Source organism: Marmota monax, unplaced genomic scaffold, assembly GCF_021218885.2.
Source record: "Marmota monax isolate L192 unplaced genomic scaffold, Marmota_monax_Labrador192_F-V1.1 WCK01_AAM20220418_F8-fsc00038, whole genome shotgun sequence".
Classification (NCBI taxonomy): Eukaryota; Metazoa; Chordata; class Mammalia; order Rodentia; family Sciuridae; genus Marmota; species Marmota monax.
This window is the reverse complement of record NW_026692498.1, coordinates 3,298,823-3,320,627: the sequence shown is the minus strand read 5'-3', so window position 1 is coordinate 3,320,627 and position 21,805 is coordinate 3,298,823. Positions and strand designations below refer to the sequence as shown.

Genomic DNA, 21,805 nt, shown 5'->3' with positions numbered 1-21,805 from the left:
ACAACGAAGCCCCACACCTGGGCCCTTGCGACAGACACTGTCCCTCATCCTGGGGGCTGGAAGTACGGTACGGGACCAAGGTGTGGCGGGCTGGGCCCTCCCAAGGCCTCAGCGCATCTGCTCCCTGCATCCTCAGTGGGCCTTTGGGTGGCTGTGTCCTGACGGTGGGCTTCTCAGGACCCCAGGCTGGATCACTGTGATGACCTCCAATTACCTCCTGAACGACCTCACTTCAAAACAGCCCTGTGCCGAGGTCCTGCGTTGGGCCATCCAGGCACCACATCACTGGATAGCCAAGGCCATAGAGCCTGTGTCCATGACGGGGCTCGGCGGACTGGACACCCACTCACGTAAATGAGGCAGGTCACAGCCCCTGTGGCTTCAGGACCTGCACCGCTAGTGTGGAGGAGTGCCGGGGGGTGGCGGCTTCCGGGACTCGGCCGTTTGATTTGCAGCTACAGGGCTCAACTATTTCACGGACGAGCTAAATTGCTTTCCAAGTGTGTTTGGGGCCCTGTGTGACGGAGACAGGGACAATGGTCATTTTCTAAGATGGCACTGAAGGCGAGGGACTGTCTAGACAAAGCCCGAAAAGACACTAAATATTATGCCGCCAGATACGTCCTCTTGCAGAGGGCCACCCGCACAGGTCCCGCCGAAGCAGGCTGGATCACACCCAGACCTTCTGGCATCCGCCCCCATCCGTCTGCTAATGCACGGTCCTCGGTGAGACCTGAATCCACCCATCTTGACTCCCACCCAAGGAGCCCAGCAGAGGCCAAAAGGACGGGAACAAGCCTCCGGGGAGCCCCCAGCACACCCCGTTCTGCATACAGAGCCGGAGACGGTCCCTGGCAGGAATGACGCGCCCGGTCACTGCACCCAGAGCACCTTGGGCCTTGGCACGCTGTGGGAGAAAGGTGGTCCCGAGCGCCCGGGCCTCACACTCAGTGCTGCCCACACCCAGAACTCCCTCTGGGTCACAGCCTAAGCCAGCACTGGTTCCCTCTTGACGCGTTTCTGAAGAGCATGAGCCTGGCCCGGGCCGTGGCTAGGTGTGTGTAGGATGTCTGCCTTGCACGTCCTCGCACTCTGAAGCACAGCCCACACCAAGGCCACCCGAAAGGGTAACGGGCCATTTGCGAGTGCAACTGTCCACGTGAAATAACGCTGCTGTGGACAAAGCCCCACCAGACCAGCATCTGTGGCTGCAAACCCCAAAGCTGGAGCTTAAGCCAGAGGACCCCGAGATCCAGGAGCCAGGCTGGTGTCTGTGTGTGTGTGGACACTAATACAGGAAGGCCTGGCCCTGGCTCCCTGTGCCATTAGGAGGGAATTTCAGAGGGCACCAGCCTGATAGCAGCCACTCGAGGCTCTGGTGACAGGGAGGCAAAAGTCTCCGGGGGGTGGCCAAGGGGCCGCGTCATCGACGGCTATTGTCAACAGGAGACTAAACAGCACTGCTCAGGGCCTGCCAGGCCTCCTGTGTGCCCGCAGGTGGTTCTGTCCTCTTCAGCAGCCAGGGTCTCAGGCAGGACCTGCAAAGCAGAGGGTCAGAGGCCGGCCGAGGCCAGCTTAGAAGCTATCCACCTGTGACAGGCAGGGTGACGGACAGGCTGGGGAGACCATTACATGGTCCTGATGGCAAACCCAATGCGTGAACCGTGAGGAGGAGCGCCCACTGCCCACTGTCCTCCTGGAGGAGGGAGTCGCACCCCATACCCAAGGAGGAGCCCCAGGCCCCGGCTGTTCCCGCTCCCAGCACCCCACTGTTCCCAGCGCCATGGCTGTTCCCAGTGCCCCGGCTGTTCCTGGCTACTCCCGGCTCCCAGCTTGGAAGGGGACCTTAAGACCTCACTTGAGCACCTCAGTGCCTCCTGCCAGCACACAGCACCCTGACGGAGTCACTGCCAGGAAGACGGACCCAGGAACGGCAGCGGAGGTGGACAGGCATGAGGCCGCTGCTGTCCCCAGGGGGCTGTGTCCTCAGAGATGGACAATTGGGTGATGTCCAAGCCCAGGACAGACACTGGGAAAAGTCTTGCCCTTGGACTTAACGTGGAAAATTAAATAGTGACCACTCAAGGCCGCAGGAGGGCCACCTTCTGGGTAATTCTGGTCACCTGAGCCACCAGCAGGGCCTCTGGGCCACAGTGTTCTTCCACAGCATGGGGGTCACAAGGCTTTTGTAAGGAACACAGGGGAACTCTAGCCAAAGCCACTTCCCCCCGACATTACTTTCTCAAGGAGATTCAGGAGGGAATTAACCGTGATCTTGGGCAGAGAGCCTGGAGGCCTAGGCGGCCTCTCCAGGGACACGGCGGTCACCTGCCATGTGGCAGAGGTGCAGCAGAGAACCCTAACACCAGCGGAAAGGGTGAACGTGCTTTCTGGTCTTCTGAAGATGGTAGCTGTGAGGGCAGAGTCCTCCCAGCCTTTGCCATGTGCCCCTCAGAGGAGAGCAACTGCAGGACCCAGGCTCGCCATCCCTCGTTGCCTCCCACTGCAGCCCCAGGGCCGCCCCGGGCTTCACACCTTCATGACTCACCAACCCCCCAACGAAGTCTGCGAAGTGCCACCCCGGCACTGAAGCCCAGCGAGGGGCACTCAGTGCAGCCTCCCAGAGGAGACGAGGTGGCAGTGGGGCAAGGGGACTCTCTTTGCCTTTAGCAGCCAATTAATGAACCACAAAGAGAAGTAGCTTCTATGCCTTTCCTGCCTCCCAAAGGTGATCTAAGTGTGTCCTAAAAGGGACGTGGCAGGGTGGCTCTAAGTAGAGACCAAAGACCCTAACCACATATTTCTGTAATGCCAAGGGCAGAGGCCCAGGTGGATGATGTGTGGATGGTGGGTGGGTGGATGTATGGATGGTGGGTGGATGGGTGGGCGGGTAGGTGGCTGTGTGGATGGCTGGATGGGTGGATGAACGGGTGGGTAGATGTATGGGTGGGTAGATGGATGGATGGGTAAATGGATGGAAAGGTGAATGTGTGGGTGGATGGATAGGTGGATGGGCGCGTGGATGGATGGATGTGTGGATGGATGGATGGATGGTGGGTGGATGTGTGGATGTGTGGATGGTGGGTGGATGGGTGGGGGGATGTGTGGATGGCTGGATGGGTGGATGAATGGGTGGGTGGATGGATGGATGGCGGATAAGTGGTTGGCTAGGTAGATAGGTGGGTGGATGGGAGCATTGGTGCATGGGTGGATGGGTGAGTGGATGGGTGGGTGGATGGGTGAATAGGAGGGTGGATGGATGGATGGGTGGATGGATAGGTAGACGGGTGGATGGGTTGGTGGATGGGTAAGTGGATGGATGGGTGGATGGGTGGGTTGATGGATAAATGCATGGATGGATAGGTCAATGAATAGGTGGGATGGGTGCATGGATGGGTAGATAGATGTGTGAAAGAGTAGATGGATGGATGGATGGATGGATAAATGGATGGGTGGATGGGTGGATGGATAGGTGAATGGGTGACTGAATGGATGGAAGGGTGGATGGGTGGATGGATGGGTGAATAGGTGGCTGAATGGATGGAAGGATGGATGGGTACATGGATAGATAGATGGGAGGATAGGTTGGTGGATGGGTGGGTGGATGGATAAATGGATGGATGGATAGGTGAATGGATGGGTGGGGTGGGTACATGGAGGGGTAGATAGATGGGTAGAAGTGTAGATGGATGGATGGATAAACAGATGAGTGGATGGGTGGAGGGATAGATGGATGGGTGGGTGGATAGGTGGGGGAGGGATAGGAGAGTGGACAGGGTGAGTGGGTAGATGTATGAAGGATGGCGATGGGAGGCTAACATCAATAAAGATTGATTTCAAATGACGATGCCGAGTGAACAAAGCCGAGTCCTGACAGTGCCCCCGTGTGTTCCTTGTCCTGCTCCAGTGCAGCGCTCTGTGGTGACAGTGACACATTTAAAAGGAGAAGAGTCACTCACACTGAAGTCTGCATGGTGTTTGTCTCTGAGGGGAGGGACTGGGAATCGGGATGAGGAAGACTTTGACTTTATCTACAACGTTTCCTCTTGTCATTAAAAATGGCAAAGTGCTCTTAACTATTAATTGTGTCTAATAAATACACTGGTGTTCATAACATTTTTTATGTCTTTCTACGTTTTTAATTTTATATTTAATAAAAACAGCACAGATTTCAAAGAGCTGAGGCATTCTGGAGCCTTCTGAGGACTGCCTCCCTGTCAGAGGGGCCTGATTTTGGGCCATGGACTCGGGTCTCTGGAGGACCGGCCTCGGTGCTATCACTTCTGCAGAGTCCTGTTGATGACTTTTCTCTTAAGGCAGAAAATTGGCTCCAACAAGGTCAAATTCACGTCTTTCTAATTAAGTCTTTAGTCCCCATTGAATGTCCTACTGGCTGACAAATGAGCGGGAGGAGTCCACTGGGGGCAGGTGACCTGGTCAGCGGGCAGATGCAGAGGACGGACACTTCCTGAAACATTAGTTTTACATCTCAGTATTGACCTGGCCACGGGATGACAAGGGAGGCTGTTTTGTGACAGTATTCAAGCAGTTAAGGAACACGTTGGGCACAGATGAGAGGGGACAGGCTTGTTTCCACAGGGAGCTGGAAGTCTACAGAGCGTGGCACAGGCTCAGTCCACACACGAACAACTGCCCTCGCAGGAGCCAGACGGGGAGCCACAGGCAGAGACCTGAGGTCGGGGCTGGCAGGGAATGCAGCCCGGCTGCTCAGGGTGCTGGCTCCCCCGGGGTGGGATGCCACTCTAAGGGTGACGGGGTCATGGCCCACTTACTCGTGATTTCTCTAAAGCCCACCGAATTGCCCCTTCCCAAGGGTGAACTGTGAATCATACTGAGTTCTTTTTAAAGAAAGAAAACTTCTTTTTGGTCCCGGCTGAGAGACTGCAAAGACACAGGCAACGAGTTTAAAACTCACGGATAGGAGTCCTGGCCAAGGACGCTGCAGGTCTGACCTCGCCCACTCCCTGTCAGGAGCCTGCCCACGGGCTCCACCTTGTCCTGCGCCCCAGTCCTGGCCTCGATCGCCACCCCGCTGTGGGCAGGAGCCTCCTACCTGCCCTCCTCCTCCGTCCTCCCCACAGAGAAGCTAAGACGCCCCCCACACACCCAAGGAGTCACCAGCTCTGAACCAAACCTAAGGTCCCACTGAGCCAGGCCACCATGCCACGGGCTCACTGTCCCTCCTCCCCCCACAGAGCGATGGTGTCGGGCACCCACTCGCCCTCCCGCCAGACGGTCACTGTCCTTCACTGTCCCCAGGCAAACACACACAGAAGCTGTGGAGAGGGACGCTGACCAAGCCGTCCCCCAGCACCCCCTGTGGAGCCACAAAGGAGGAGCAGGTGTAGAAGCCACCAAGGCCTGCAGGGAGCCGACAGCGGGGGCACGAGGCGCTCCCACGCAGGCAGGACATGGGGTGGCTGCCCCAGAGGCACGACCCTGGCGCTCAGGCAAACCACCAGCGCTGGACCGGGGGACTGAAAGGGGAGTCTGGCGCTGCCCTGGGGGCCGAGGAGCAGGGGGAGGGGTCGGGGCGGGTGGGACACAGGGTTCTGCGCCAGCAGGAGAGAGCGGCCTGGGGAGGGGCTGGGAAGGGCGAGCACAGGGTAGAGAAGGTCCTCACAGCCCCCAGGGGACACAACCCGACTGGCCATTAGGGGGAAGAGCTCCTAGTCAAAACAAGAGGGGAAGGAGCTGGATAGATGTGACCATGTGACGGGACAGGTCCACGGCTGCAGGACGGAACTGGGAGGGAGGACTCCCTGCACACAGGCACGAGGGACTCTTCCTCGGCCTGAGGGTGAGGCTGCCCAGCTCGGCAAACCCAAGTCGCTCACTCTTTGCTTTTGTTTTTCAGGGTAACCACTGGCTGAGAGCAGGACCAGCAGGGAGGAGGGAGGCCAGGCAGGGAGGCCAGGCAGGGAGAAGAGAGGCCAGGCAGGGAGAAGAGAGGCCAGGCAGGGAGGAGGGAGGCCCAGGCAGGAGGAGGGAGGCCAGGCAGGAGGAGGGAGGCCAGGCAGTGCTGCCCAACTTCAGCTTGGGGGCGAAGGTGAAGGTGTCCAGGAAGAACAGAGTGTGGTCCTCTCCGGAGAAGCACCTTGTACAGAAGAGGTGGCCATGGAGGTCCTGGGTCAGGCACAGAGATAGGCCCAGTCTGCCTGCTGCCAGGTGACCTGGGAGGCCCCCCGTGCTGCACAGCGGAAGGTCAGCACACACAGAGGACGTGGGCACAGGCAACCGACCGCAGCCCACTTCCTTGGCAATCCAGGATGAAATGCTGCACGGACAGAGGACAGGCCCCCGTGGCTGCCCACACTGCCCGTTTCCCAGAAGCGTGGACTTCAAGAAGCCCATCCCCCACCTGAATAAGATCCCAAATCAGACCCCAGCCAGGTAGCGCTCAAATAGAGCTTTCAAGGCCACAGACCACCTGTGAGCCCCTTCCCACATGGCCCTTGCACAAGGGGTCAGCAGTCAGGCCCTGGTTCTACTGGACGGGACGTGGGCCCAAAGGCTGCCACGACAGGTCCTCCTCATACTCAAAAGCACAGGAACTGAATGCGGAAAGCTGCAGACTCATCATGTGCCTGAGACACACGGACCAGGAGGGATGGAGGGCCTGAGGGGAGGGACCGCCCTGGGAGCTCTAGTTGGACCCTCTGGGAAAGCACAAGGTCAAGGCTGCTCTGGAGTCAAACTGTTGGCAGCTCCATTCAGAAGCTTGTGATAGATCAGGGTGTCTCACCAGCTGGGGGGGGCCAATGGGGGGGAGAGCAGAGTTGGGGGGAGGCTGGGACAGTGGGCTGGAGAGCAGAGTGGGGTGGGGGGGGAGGGACAGTGGGAGGAGAGCAGAGTGGGGGAGGGGGAGGGACAGTGGGAGGAGAGCAGAGTGGGGGTGGGGGGAGGGACAGTGGGGGGAGAGCAGAGTGGGGTGGGGGGGAGGGACAGTGGGGGGAGAGCAGAGTGGGGGAGGGGGGAGGGACAGTGGGGGGAGAGCAGAGTGGGGGTGGGGGGGAGGGACAGTGGGGGGAGAGCAGAGTGGGGGAGGGGGGAGGGACAGTGGGGGGAGAGCAGAGTGGGGGTGGGGGGGAGGGACAGTGGGGGGAGAGCAGAGTGGGGGAGGGGGAGGGACAGTGGGCTGGAGAGCAGAGTGGGGGTGGGGGGGAGGGACAGTGGGGGGAGAGCAGAGTGGGGGTGGGGGGGAGGGACAGTGGGGGGAGAGCAGAGTGGGGGTGGGGGGAGGGACAGTGGGGGAGAGCAGAGTGGGGGTAGGGGGGAGGGAGAGTGGGGGGAGAGCAGAGTGGGGGAGGGGGAGGGACAGTGGGCTGGAGAGCAGAGTGGGGGGGAGGGACAGTGGGGGGAGAGCAGAGTGGGGGTGGGGGGGAGGGACAGTGGGGGGAGAGCAGAGTGGGGGTGGGGGGGAGGGACAGTGGGGGGAGAGCAGAGTGTGGGAGGGGGAGGCAGGGACAGTGGGGGGAGAGCAGAGTGGGGGAGGGGGAGGCAGGGACAGTGGGCTGGAGAGCAGAGTGGGGGTGGGGGGGAGGGACAGTGGGGGGAGAGCAGAGTGGGGGAGGGGGAGGCAGGGACAGTGGGCTGGAGAGCAGAGTGGGGGTAGGGGGGAGGGGGGAGGGACAGTGGGGGGAGAGCAGAGTGGGGGAGGGGGAGGGACAGTGGGCTGGAGAGCAGAGTGGGGGGGGAGGGACAGTGGGGGGAGAGCAGAGTGGGGGTGGGGGGGAGGGACAGTGGGGGGAGAGCAGAGTCGGGGTGGGGGGGAGGGACAGTGGGGGGAGAGCAGAGTGGGGGAGGGGGAGGCAGGGACAGTGGGCTGGAGAGCAGAGTGGGGGAGGGGGAGGCAGGGACAGTGGGCTGGAGAGCAGAGTGGGGGAGGGGAAGGCCGGGATGGTGGGCTGGAGAGCAGAGTGCCCCAGGTGAGGCAAATTTGGGGCTGTGGCTTTGGGATCTGCGCAGGCCCGGAGGCAGGGGGATGGATGGATGGCAGTGAGCTGTGCTGGCTAGGAGAGCAGTGGAAAGGCTTTTTGCTAAATGAAATATTCAGCTCCAACATGCATTTATTTAACACAGGAGAGACTCCCTGTTCCCCAGGAGCAGCCGGCCCTGCCCCTCTGCCTGGGCGCCTGCCGTCATGGGACGATGGACGACCAGGCTGGCAGGAGGGAGCTCGGGGCTGGCGTCCGATGCCCCGAGGACCCCAGAGGGGCGTGGCGGGCCAGCGCGTTTCTTCTTAGGTGTCCCTGGGACGCGCCTCTCAGCACCCGGGAGGAACTGAGCTGCCGCAAGCCTGGGCCCAGCTGCGTTCCCACTTCCGCGTTCGTGTCCTCCAAAACCAAACCACAGAAGAGCGCACTGTGGGCACTGATTTGGGCACCTGCCACTTCTTTGTGGAGGCCACGTGGATTGGCAGCGCCAGCCACTGTGTCTCTGGAATGACCAGAAACGCGCCCTCCACGTGCCTCGGCCCACCTTCCACTCCCTGCGTGGCCTCTACACCCAGCCCGGGTCCCTGCTCAGCCAGGACCAAGGGCTCCTGGAGGGGTGGCCGCCCTGCCCGAGGCTGTTACTCAAAGGCTAAAGCTTCAGTCGCACTGGACGAGGGGCCTGGGTTCAGACCACACCTGGGTGAGGGTCCATACGGGGCAGTGGAGGGCAGCCCGGCAACCTCCCCAGGCACTGTCACCCAGCCGGCCAGCATGGGGCCCCGGGATGGACCCGCTGGCAGCTCCACGAGGCTCCTCTGGGCAGGATTCCAGAAGCTGCTCGAGTCCCCAGCTAGACAGAGGACTGGCCCACAAGGGACCGCACGCGGGAACAATGTCTGCTTTGTTGCTGAGAACTCACGCCCGTGGGATTTCTGGCCTCGGACTCCCGGGGCTTTGTGGGTTTTGAACAAAGTGAAGGGAAGTGGTCTTCAGAAAATCCCAGAAGTGATTATGCCCCAGTGGGGACTGACCGCGGAGGCCCTCCCTCCACAAGGCACCCTTGTGCCTCCGGGCCCAAGAGCAGGTGTCACCGGCCGCCACTCTCGAAGGTGTCCCGGGCTTCTGGCTCAGACAGACGAGACCTGCCACAAAAATGAGCCCTGCCTGCGCCTTAATGAGGGTCACCCACCAGGAGGGCTCCAAGCAGGCCGGAAGGCGGACTCGGGCATGGCTGCCCCGCGCTCCGCGGGCCCTGAGAACCTTCCAGGCCCAACGCCTCGTCCTGGCTGCGAGGGAGCACCTCACCCAACGACCAACTGACCCCTGTCCCTACACCAGTGACAAGGGCCTCTGAGGTCAGCCTGGTCGGGGACACCCCGGGCTCACCCTGTGCCCGCGGGGGCTCCAGCATCCCTCCCCCAAAACGCCTGGGAACACAGGTGCTTCGGATTCCAGAGTTTCCAGAGTCTAGAATATCTGCAGATGCTGCCCACGGTCCCTGGGGTGAGACCAAGTCTGCGTCGATTCACTGTTTGACTTGCACCTGCCGCGCTTCGCCTGAAGGTGACTTCACACATCTCTCATCATTCTGTGTGGAGCAAAGCTCCTGGTGTGGAATTTCCACATGCGACATCACGTCGGTGCTCAGGACGCTGAGGATTTTGCATCCTTTCAGATTCTGGATCTTTGGATTGGGGAAGCTGGACCTGGCCAGGGCTGGCTTGCTTCCAGACCAGGGTCTGCCAGCCCTTGTGACCTCACCCCTCAGGGCCTTCCCCAAAGCACAGGATGAATGGCGGGGCAATGAGTGGTCCACCCCTGCATGGCGTCCACCCAGAGCTGCCCCCATGCAGTGCTGCCCACGGCAGATGCCAGCTGCAGTCTGGGCACCAGGCCATCAGTGGGTATGTCGAATGCAAGCCTCTAGGGCCTCCCCCCAGCAGGCTTCCAGGCCAAGGCCGAGTGTCCCCAGGCCACCTGCTCTGCCTCTCACTGGCTCTGGGGTCTGGTGGCCCACACTGCCCTCTGCCAACTAGGGTGACAGAAAACCTCCCTGTGCCCTGCCTGGGAGGGAGAGGGAGGGACGTGCTGCCTCTGGGCCAGCTGTGGCCATCGCTGCACCCACTGGAGCACCTGAGATACTGGCCCTTCCTCTCTGTGTGTCACCCCAGCAAAGATGCTCAGAAACACCACCCACCTCAAGACTGCCAAGGACCACACTGACCACCGGCTTGGAGACCGGACGTGGTGTGTGCCACCGGCCAGTGTCCAGGATGCTGTGAATGCGGCCTTAGTACAGTGGTGGAGCCCAGGGTCCACCACATGGGACACCCCAGCCCCGGACCTGCAGCCTAGGATGGGCACCTGTGGGCAGCCTGCTGCCTGGGGAGGGGCAGGGCAGGGTGGGGCACTTGCCGCCATAGGCACCCCTTCCCCAGCAGCCTCCCCCTTCCCCACCTTCCCAGTTCCCGGCTAAAACCTTACAAGGTGGTCAAACCCCAGGGCCAGGAGTCTCCCCCACAGCAGGCTGATGCCGAGGTGCACAGTCTCCAGGGCCAAAACAGGGGAGCCACCCCAAAAGGCATCCAGAGCAAGATGTGGTGCCTTCCAAGGCCAGCAATGTCCCTCTCAGACAGTGCCCAGAGAAACGAGAGACCCCGGGGGGACATGCCCTCTCACCCTCACCGGGCCGCACCTCTCCCTCCCAGGGACATGCCAGGGCCCTGTGGGCCTGGTGTCCTAGCGGACCTCATGCTGGGGTCCTTGCTGATGGGGATGCAGCAGGTTGGGGCCACCCTCCCTGAAAGTGGAACGTCCCCACCACTGGAGTGTCTGAGACAGGCGGAAGGGAAAGAGAGCCCAGCCTCCGGGAAGAGGCCTTCCACCTGGAAAGCTCTGCAGATACACAGACAGACAGACAGCTCTAACTTCGAAAGGGAGTCCAGGAAGACGCCCTCACGTGCTCTCAGATCAGAAGGACCCACTGTTGTCACTCGACTGGGAGGAGATGGGGAGAAAGGGCCGGAGCCGTGGTGAGGCTGTGACACAGAAAAGGCAGGGAGCAAGGAGCCGCAGGGGACAGACAAACCCCGTGAAGAAGGGGGCCTCCTGGAGACCCCGACATCAGGAGGGAAACCACAGGACAGATGCCCGAGAACAGACAGCCACTGGAAAGAATGATTTCAGGAGACGGCGCAGGGTGATGGAAACAGATGAAAAGTCAGGACGCGTGGCTACAGAGGAGTAGAACTGGTAAGGAACAGGGAGGACCCCGCAGCCACAGCCGGCGCGGGGGAGCGGAAGATCCCGCGAGCATCTAGGACAGCGCCCGTGAGGGGCGACGAGAAGGGACAGGAGGAGGACGTCCAGGCCGAAGCCGACCACCAGCCCGCAGGGAGAAGGCCCCAAGTGTGACCCAGGCGCAGGGAGATGCCCTCGAAGGCAGGACCCAGGCAGAAAGGAGCGCGGCCTCTGTGTCCAGCCGCGAAGCCGGTCTCCAGAAGCACAGGCCGAGACGGCGTCCCCCAGGATGGAAAAGAGAACCAGCTCCTCCGAAGCAACGGTCACGGCAAGACCCCAGACCAGGTGCACAGATGTGACCAGGGAAAGAGCGCCCCGGCCCAGGGAGCAGGGCACCTCTTCATGGCTCAGGTCCCTTCCCCGGGGACTTGCCCGCTTGGAAGATGGTTGGCAACCGAGATCACATTTCCAAGCTCACGCCATCACAGATGAGCACGGAGCAGAGAAGTCCAGTCGCCGGGGCAGGTGTCCAGGAGGTCCAGCAGACGGAGCTCGGCCTTCTGCTCTCTGGGCTACCCAGCATCCTCCTTGGGGACGGTGCCAGGACGTTCACATTCCCACGCTCTCCTTGGGGACGGTGCCGAGGCAGATGCAGGTGCCGGGGCATGGGAGGCCGTGGCGCACCACAGGGAGAGGGCGTGTCTGGCTCGGGTGTGAGTCACGGCGCTGTGGCCATGGTCCATGTTCAGAGCCAGCAGTACAGCATCCTCACAGAACACGAGGAGCTGTCCAGCAAGGAGCCCCGCGGAGAACGAGAACCTGCTGGACACTGGCTGAGCCCACTGCCCCCAGGACTCCTCCTCAAAAGCAGACCGAGCACTCAGCAGTGAGCTCCACCTGCTCAGGTGAGAACCCGAACAGGCGCTGGGAGGAGGAAAGGCCCCTCCCCTGGCCAGAACCCGGCAACGCAGGGAAAGTGTGGCAGACAGTGACCATATGCAAACGGTCCTGCGCCCCCAGGAGATGGCAGGCCCAAGGGGGCGAGGCAGGGAGGGGAGGGTGTGTGTGCGTGCAGGGGTGTGTGTGTCTGTGTGCGTGTGTGTGTGCATGTGTGTGTGCGTGTGTGCATGTGCATGTGTGTGCATGTGTGTGCGTGTTGTGTGTGCGCGTGTGTGTATGTGTGCATGTGTGTGTGCATGTGCATGTGTGTGTGCATGTGTGTGCATGTGTGTGCACATAGGCACCACTAGCTTCTCCCCTTCAAGCCTTCCTGCTCCTCCTCCCTGGGCGGCCTCCTTGGCACCAGGTGTGGTCTCCCGTGAGGGACTAGGGGAGTGGGGAAGTGTCATCCTCCACAGTCCCCTCTCCCCTCCCTCACCGTCCCCACAGCTACAGAAAGGACCCGTGGGGGTTCCGGAGCTCCAGGGAGTGGCCCAGATGCCGAGGAGAGAGAGCCTGGGTCCCTGAATGTCTGCGTGGATCAGAAGGCCCCACCTCTTGCCTGGCCAACCCTAGAGGCCAGAGGGAGAAGGGGACACGGACGTGTCGGTGCTGAGGCTGGAGTCTGCTCCGCGGGGAAGGAGCGGAGGGAGAAGGGGAATTGGACAGCAGAGGAGCGAGGCTCCAGCCCTCGGGGGCATCCTGCTCGGTTCCTTAAGGTGTCCCTGGACACGTCGTCTGAGACCTTCCTGTCTCCTTCTCTCCTAAGTTAAATAAAAAGCACTAACGAAGTGGGCCGCTCGCGGCGTGGGGTGGGCGTGATGCTGAGGGTGACGGACGCGGCTGGGGCGGGCCTTGGCACCTCTCTGCCTGCATTCATCCCCTTGTCCTGGGGATGCACCCCAAGACTCGGGGGGGGGGGCTGGCACTGCAGATAGTGCCACCTGCTCATGCAATGCGTCCCTGTCACCTGTGACAAGGGCTACTTTATAAACTAGGGACAGTAAGAGAGAAGCAGCGACGGCTGGTCATAGAAAAACCAGGCAACACACGGTGGTCAAAGCTGCTTAGAACTTATGGGTTGTGTACCTTGGAGTTTCCCATACAGTATTTTCAGGTCATGGCGATCAACACGGCAGGAAGTGAGGCCGCTGATAGGGGGCCACTGCTCGGGAATTACCTGCAGCAGTGTTCCTCAGAGGTGCCAAGTGACATAAGAAGAGAGCAGCCACACACCCAGAAGCCACCGTGTGCTTCCAACATGGCCCAGGGCCTGCGGCACTGCAGGGGTTAGTTTGGGGGCCCTGGGTCACCCCAGCTTCCCAAGGAGAGGCGACCTGACTGACCTTGTCCTTAGGACAGTGAGCGCCTACTGGAGACAGCAGGCCCCTGCTGGGCAGGGCTGGTGCCCCTGGGAGTCGATCTCCTCTAGCCTCCCTGGACCCAGGGAACCAGAGCCCTGCACAGCCTAGGACGCCAGACCCTGAGGGCACGGAGGTGCAGGAGAAGCCCCTTAACTTCTCCTCTGATCCCAGAGCATGGACCTCCAGCCACTGTGCCCCCATAAAGGGGAACCCTTCTGTGCTTCAGGGTCCCGCCCAACAGAATCCTACAGGGGCTTCCCCAGCTCCTGCCGTTCACCCCCCAAGAACCGTCTTCTTCCTGTGCGCCGTGCTGGGACCGCTGGGGTGGGACCGCTCGGCTCTACACCCCCACGGGTGCGACGGGTGCTGGGAGCAGAGATGCCTCCTGCAACGGAACACGGTTCGATTGAGACAAAGCGAACAGCACCCAGGAAGCAGCAGAGGCAGAACAGACGGCCTCACGTCACGAGGACGCGGAATGTGCCCAGGCCCACACCTCGACCCTTCAAACACAGTGGAAGTAAAGTCTGGTCTTCTCCTTCGGGCTGCAGAGGCTGGCCCTGACCTCGCATCTGAGCACCGAGCTCAGCTCCCGTAGCCCAACTCCATGTCACCCCTGCCCTCGGGTCTCGCCCCTGACCTCGGATCTCACCTCCGGACCACCCACTCCCACTCGCCATGCTCCAGCAGCTGCCCTCTCGACTGAGTCCCTGCGGCCCACAGAGACGGCTCCCCACCACCTCCACCACCTGGCAACCATCCGGCCAGTGCGTGTGGGCATGCCCTCCCCGTGCCCAGAACAGCCGGTGGCTCGTCACAGATGCTCCTGCAGCCGCTGAGTGTCAGCAGGCCCAGGGCACCCTCATGTCCACACCCCCGAGCAGGACGCAACCCCACACCAGGCCTGAACACCGGCACCCACAAGCCAGACTGGAGATGCCTCCCGGGAATCAGCCCTCTGCTGGGGAGGGCGTGGGCCTGGGGGCGCTGTCTCTGCTCGGGGGCATCCGCAGCCTCACGGGAGAGCCCTACCAGACACGCAGAGGAGGGAGGGACGAGGGTCAGGAGAGGGTGCCTGGTGACAGGGTGTCTTCGGAAACCGAATCACTGTCCTGTCCACCCTGTCCATCACGCCCACCACCCCAGCCCCTGCCCAGCACCAGTCGGCCTCCAGCGGAGGGCCACAGGCACCCGGAAGCAGCTGAGGACAGAGGTGGACAGCACAGGCAAGCAGCCACCTGAGGGCACAGGGAAACAGCACAGGGAAGGACACGGGGCCCAGGGCTGGTGGACAGTGGCCTGGCCAAGGCCAGGAAAGGCAGGGCTCATGGGATCTCCATGCTCCCGGAAGTGGGGTGGGCTCGGACATGGGGACCACGCATGCTGACCTGGAGCAGCGAGGGAGAGGCAGGCTGGACAGAGGCCAGCCCTCAGTGTCCACAGAGGTGCTGGCTCACACTGATCCCGGTGCAGGACGGCCGCCCGTCCCGCGGGCCGAGCACGCTGTAGTACGTGCTGTGGCTTGGGTCTGGTGTGCCTGTCTCTCAGGGTGGCTGGGTGGAAATCAGATCCTCACCGTGAGGTATTAACAGGGTGGAAACAATCTGTCTGTGGTGTCCAGAGCTGGGGCCTTCGGGGCCAGATGATCAGCAGTAGATAAGGTCACCAGGATGGGGCTGGCGGACTCCTGGTGGCCTCATGAGAGAGCAGGGACAGACCAGACAGACAAGATGTGCTCCCTGCTTCCTCCACGTGGTGTCCCATGTTGCCTGGGGACTCTGCCCACAAAGAGGCTGTCACCAGAGGAGGCCTGTGACCTTGAACTCTTAGATCATAAGACAAAATAAGCCTCTTTTCTTTACAGAGTAGCTTTCCTCGGGGACTTCGTCATAGCAGCGAGCGCATAGGGCTGATAGGCTGTGCCGTGAGCAGAGGCAGGAGCAGGGGACAGTGTGGCTGGAGGGAGGGGCTGGGTGGGCAGGAGGAGCACCTTGCCTGTGTCATCATCCCTGGGGGTCCAGGTTGGACCAGAGGCGCCTGTGCCCTCCAAGCCAGGTGGATGCTGCCCAGCTGTGGACGGAGGGTGGGCCTGGGAGGGCGCCACCGTGCGCAGGGGCTCACCGTCTGCTGCAGGTCCTGGATGACCACGCGGATCACCAGCGTGTTGCCCTGGGTCTCCTCCATCCTCGCCCCGCTCGGCCTCTCCCCCGTGGCCCGGATGGTGTCGTAGACGGTCTCGTCTTTGGAGCTGTCGGACTCGGAGCCCATGGAGTAGTCGGAGAAGCTCTGGGCCATCTCGTCCTCACTGGACGTCGGGAGGCGCGGCATGGCTGCCAGGTCTCTGCCAGGAGAAGGAAACGTGAAGATTAAAGAGAGCCCGGGGGCTCCAGAGACCGGCCCTGAGGAGCGCAGGCGCAGCTCGGGCTTTGCAGGTGACACCACCCACGGTCGGCTGTGCACGTCCACGTCCACACACGGGTCCCTCAGGCGGCACGAATGCGGCGCCCCTCCCCCCCCACGCCAGGCAGAGGCAGCAGCAGCTGGGACAGGGACCTGAGCTCCAGCCTGAGGCTGCAAAACCCAGCGAGAGGCAGCCCCAGTGAGCTGGCGAGAAGAGAACGGGCTTAGGAGGCGTCACCAGGGGCCACCGGCACTTGGAAACTTCCACGTGAGGGAAACGGCTGCCTTTGGTTTTCTTTGAGGACAGAGCCGCAGGAGAGGAGGAGAAGTGGGCACGGGGTCAGATGGCAGGAATCCTCCCTGTAACAACCCCTGCTTCAAACAGCTCTGAGGGAACTGGGTAAAAATAGCCGAGAAAGACGCGCCAGTCTCAGCCAGGAAACAGCCTCCGGGACCAGGACAGGAGCTAACCCCGCGGCCCAGAGCAGGCTGAAGCCGGAGACTGGGGTCCCCAAGAGGCTGGGGCAGCTGGGAGGGCTCCTCCCCCTCTGTCAAGGGCAGTAACCACACCCAGCAAAGATCCAGCCAGGCTGCCCACGGCTGCCTTGGACCACGGGTCTCAGCAAGCATGGAGGACAGACAGATGCTGGGGGCAGGCACCGTGACCATGACGGCCTCCGTTCCTGGGGTTCAGAAAGAACTGAGTGACGCTGGCTTAAACCGGGGCCTGGTGGAGGGCGTACCAAGGAGACCCAGCAACTGCACCTCTGCCCAGACTCTAGGAAGAAGGCCAAAGCCACCTGCCTGAGGAAGGATGTACAAAACCCAGCTGTCCCAGGAAAATGGGGACACGTGTCACCCTAATCATTCAGGGTCTCTTCTGCCCATGCGTATGAATGAACCCAAGCTACGTCTGGGTGACCCCAACACGTGACTCTGAGCCAAAGGGAGTCATCTACAGAATGATCCAGAAACCCCAGAGCCTGCTCTAGAGGAAGGCTGGGAGACACAGCCCAGTCCTAGACACAGTGCGCAGGAGCCAAGGCTGAACCCAGGAGAGGCCTCCCTTGGGGGACGAAGTGGCAGGCTGGCCGGCCTCCAGCCCCATTCTTAGACAACAAGATGCCAGACGTTGACGGAGCCGGGAAGCGGAGGTCCCCTGTGTTGTATTTATGGCTTTCTCTCTCTGGGCTGGGGGCGGGAGGGCACAGCACCCCAAACACACTTCCCCAGAAGAACAGGCGGAGCCCAAAGCAACTGAGAAGCAGCAGATGCAAGAAAAGTGCCCTGTTCTCCCCACACGGGCCCCAAAGCAGGACACGAACTGACAAGGTCCCCTCCTCTCTGCTGGGGATGCAGGTTCGTCTCCAGAGACACCTCTGACATCAGCCTGAGACCCGCACAGCACTCAGCACCAGTTCTGACCACTTTCCTCCCCAGGCGCCGGCCACCTCCCAGCCTGCCACCTGGGAGCTCAGCCCTTCCTCTCCCCGTCCTGTTGCATCTCTAAAAACTCCCTGTTCTCTTGTTGAGATGCCACCTAAGCTGTGTCACACTGAGGGACCCTCTGAGTCACTCTCCCCAGGCTTCTCCCATGGAGTGTGACAATCGGGTCTTCCTGGATCTCTCATCAGCCCCATTCACAGGGCCCCAGGCAGAGAACCTACAGGTGGGAGGGAAAGCTTTTCCAACTCTGCAGAAGGTCGGGGAAAGGGAGGGAGGGAGGGAGAGAAGGGAGGGAGGGAAGGAGGGAAAGAGGGAGGGAAAGAGGGAGGGAAAGAGGGAGGGAGGGAGAGAAGGAAGGGAGGGAGGGAGGGGAGAAGGGAGGAAGGGAGGGAGGAAGGGAGGGAGGAAGGGAGGGGAGGAAGGAGGGAGGGAGGGAGGGAGGAAGGGAGGAAGGGAGGAAGGAAGGAAGACAGTCAGGTGGGTGGGTGCATGGTTGTCCAGGTGGGTGGTGTATGGATGGATGATAGATACACGTATGGATGGAAGGAAAATTGGGAGGGTAGATGGGTGGATGAAATGGATGGATGGATGGATGAGTGGATCAATGGATGGATGGATGGATGGATAGATGAGTGAATGGATAGATGGATGGATAGATGGATGAATGGGTGGATGGATGGATAAATAGGTGGATGGATGGATGGATGGATGGATGAATGGATGGATAGATGGATGGGTGCATAAATAGGTGGATGGATGGATGAATGGATGGGTGGATGAATAGTTGAATGGATGGATGGGTTGATGGATAGATGGATGGATATGAATGGATGGATGAATGGGTGGATAAGTAGGTGGATGGATGGATGGAAGGAAGGAGGTTAGGAGGGTGGATGGATAGATGAATAGATGAAGAGATGGATGAATGGATGAACTAGTGAATAGATAGATGAATGAACTGGTGAGTGTGTGAGCATATGGATGGACAGAGGGACGGGTGAGTGACTGAATGGACTGGTGGATGGGTGGGTGGATGGATGAGTGAGTGGGTGGATGTGGAGAAGAGGGAGAAGAACACTAACAAGATGCTGTAATTTGAGGTGCCTGCTGTGACCTGGTCACACTGGTGGAATGAGGGACTAACAATGGCCTGGAGATGGTCTGAAGTCAACAATTCACTGTTCTATTTAGACTCTTTCTGTAAATTAAAACCTATCTCCTGTGCGCCAGCAATGCACTGGATTTGCAGGGGGTTGGGACGGCTGTGATCCAGAGTGTGCCTATGAGCGGCATGGGCACCGCGGTTCATGGAGCCCGTGACCCACTGGGTCTCCTCCCTCCTCACAACCCTCGGGCTGGCACAGGACAGCCCCTGAAATCGGGTGCGTGGTGTCAGTGGGCACAGGTAGGCTTCCCCGCTCCAGCCCTGCAGCCCATCCAACACTGGTGCTCTGCATTCTCGGGGGCCCGTGGAAATGCTGCCCGTCTCTGTGGGCACCAGGCAGTGCACCAGGACTGCGCAGCCAAGACAGAGGGGCCTATGCACATGGCTCACGCTCTGGTCCCCACAGCAGGAGTGGGCTTTAGAAAACACTGAGCGTGCAGTTTCCCCATGAGATTTACCCGGTGGGACTTCGGGCTTCTGAGAACCACGGCTGCGGCCACCCCAGGCCCTCCATGCCCACTGGCAACCTCCCACCAGCACTGTGCTGCAGCCACCCCGGGGCCACTGCCCTCCCTGTGTGATGCACCACAGCTCACTCTGGACCCGCCCACCTGCCCCGCGGCTGCTCTGTGTCTCGTGACTGGGGGCCCTGGGAGTGTGCAGGGAAGCCCTGGGAGAGCAGGACCGGACAGCAACCCGCCCCAGGGGTGGTCCCAGCTCAGCCTGTCACTCCTGCTGAACCAGCTGCAGAGCCACACCCCGCAAGAGGCCCCGTGCTCCTCCACCCTCCACCCCAGGCTCCAGGGCCCCGAGGCTGCAAAGGACCCTCTCCAGAAAGGCAGCTCCCCACTCACGGGAGTCACAAGATGGTGACCAGGGGCGTACTGAGGCTGGGGGCTGGGGTCAAGGGGGAGGCCAGGGGCCAGATGTGGGTATGACACGTGACATTTCAACGCTGAAATTCATTGTTTTTTAAGATTCAGTTTGCAGTCCACACACATGTCCCGAGCTGGGCCCAGGGGCCCCTGGCTGGTGACCCGTGATGGACACGTGGTCAATACTGTGAGGTGTGCATAACCCCCAGGGTCTTCTTCCCCAGTGAGGGGTGCAGCCTGGCTTGGCCTGCTACACCTGGCCTGACTCCAGGACACATCTGGAGCCCAGGCAGGGACAGCAGCAAGGAGACCTCCAGGCACCGCCCTCCAGCTGCCCGGCACATGCCCACAGCCCGCCCCTCGCACCGGCCCTGGGAGGTGGTCACACACTGGCAGGCCAGACACCTGACTTCCAGGAGGGTCTTGGCCCTAACAGAAGGCTTGAGTGACCTGGCCAGCAGCTCTGTGGGAACAGCAGGCACCTGGCCCAGGAGCCTGGACAGAATTTAATGATTAACTCCTGGGTAGGGCTGCCGGGTAGGACAGAGGGCGGCCAATTACACTGGCATTTCATATGAGCAGCAGATGAATTTGGCACTAAATATACTCAAATATGCGCTAAATATGATTATGCAGGACGGCGGCTCGGGTCACACTCACACTGAACATCCATTCATGGTTCATCTGACGTCCAGACAGAAGCGGAAGGCCTGCGTGTCATCCGCATCACTGTGGAGGACACACGGGTTCCCTGACCCCCTCAGGACCAGGCTGCAAGGGAGTTCCCTGGGAAATCAGCTCCAGGGCAGAGGAGGGAGGCCCCCGCAGCACGGGGCACCCCTCCGTGTAACTATTCTCTCGGGGGACGCACCCAGCTATGAAGTCCCGGGGGTGAGGTTCAAGGGCTCAGACTCTTACATCAGCCCTGCTGCAGTGACTATTAATAAGAGAAAAGAAAATAACCACCGAGAAGCAATTTCCACAAAGACTCGGTGCTTTGCTGCTAACCTGCTGCAAGAGAACATGAAACTTCCACTGGCTCATTAGGCCCCTAAAGGCCCCCGTGGACAGCGGCTGGGTTTCCCAGCGCTCACTCTTCAGCCATCATGGAAATATAAAAGCCGCCTCGGGACAGAAGACACATAATAAAGACACAAACAGAACTCATGGCAAGGCCACTGGGCCTTTGTGGATCACCTGCAGGAGACGGGGGGTGCCCCGTGTGACTTCTACCTAAAGCACTCAAAGGTTTGATACAAGGGAACCTCAAAGAGACGCAGGAGGCGAGACTGTGTGACCACCTCCTTATTTTTTGCGTTCAAATGCATTCCATTTGCAGCGAGACCCTCCCCAGTGCTGCCCCGGGGCTTTATTTAGATAGACATCTAAAGTCAGGCCAGGGTCAGAGCTGGTGGCAGGACACGGGGTGGCCAGCCCCAGGCAAACCTGCAGAACCTGCGTGGACCCTGGAGGAGCTGCGGTTCTGCCGCCATGGTTGGAAGCGGCTGTTCCTGCAGATCTGGGAGAAGACAGCGCTGACCGAGAGCTCAAGGTTCGGGGGGCAGGGACTCTGGGGAGAGGCCACTCCAGAGCCCACCAGGTGGAGGGGCAGAGGCCAAGATGGGTTCAACATCGTCTCTAAGGGGCAGCCTCATCTAAAAGTGGCTCCCACCCACCTACTGTGCCCACTACCCAGCAAGTCCCCCTGAGAGATGCAGCCCATCCCCTCTGCCCCACCACCAGAGCTGTGTCCTCACCCCCAGGACCCCTGCCCCAGAGTGACATGAGCCCCTGTTGTAGGTCAAGCCATGCCTCCTGCAAATGCACAGAGGAGTCCCATCCCCAGCCCGTGACTGTACCTGGACCGAGCCCTTTAATCAGTAATCACAGGAAACAAAGGTCACATGCATAGGCACTAAGCCTGTGTGAGGTCGTCCCAAAAGGTGATGAAATTCAGACACACAGAGAGATACTGGGAGCCTGCATGGGGTGGGGACCGCCGTGAGAGAGCCAGTGAGAGGGACCTTCTATAAGACAATAGATAAGAAACACAGCTCCCCTCAACCCACACACAGTTCCAGCCACGCTGCCGACCTGGGGGTGAAAAGCAAAGCCACAGCCCCTAGAGGAAAACAGAGTGGTGCCGTCACACAGCGTCCCCGGCGCAGGCCTCTGGGGCTCCGCAGGTCCCGCGGGAGGCGGGTAACGAGGGACTGGTCACGGTGGCTGAAGCAGCAGTGAGCACCCAGATGCCTCCTGTCACCCTCCGGAGGAGGTCACGAGTCCTGAGTTTCGCTCCTTCCACTTTCAAAATGCGTCCATCTCTGTGGCCACCTCCATCTCCACCATCTCTGCCGGAGTCAAAGCTCTCTCTTATGACCCAGGACCCTGAGATGACATGAGCCCACCTGGACAGTC

General features: G+C 60.8%; 1 protein-coding gene and 1 long non-coding RNA gene across 11 annotated transcripts in view; both read right to left on the bottom strand.

Annotated features, from left to right (window-relative positions):
* The window catches only part of Shank2 (SH3 and multiple ankyrin repeat domains 2), a 402,506-nt gene that overhangs the window by 339,291 nt on the left and 41,410 nt on the right, over positions 1-21,805 (bottom strand). For all 10 annotated transcript variants that reach the window (XM_058579387.1, XM_058579391.1, XM_058579384.1 and 7 more), the window contains exon 2: positions 15,623-15,842. In XM_058579387.1, the coding sequence (XP_058435370.1) occupies positions 15,623-15,829 (207 nt within the window). In that variant the 5' untranslated portion in view covers positions 15,830-15,842. The remainder of the gene's footprint in view (positions 1-15,622; positions 15,843-21,805) is intronic.
* On the bottom strand, positions 8,073-15,616 carry LOC131424194 (uncharacterized). The gene is made up of 2 exons (XR_009226848.1): positions 14,890-15,616; positions 8,073-13,886 (listed from the first exon to the last, which is right to left on the bottom strand). It is a non-coding gene; the product is annotated as an uncharacterized LOC131424194 (long non-coding RNA).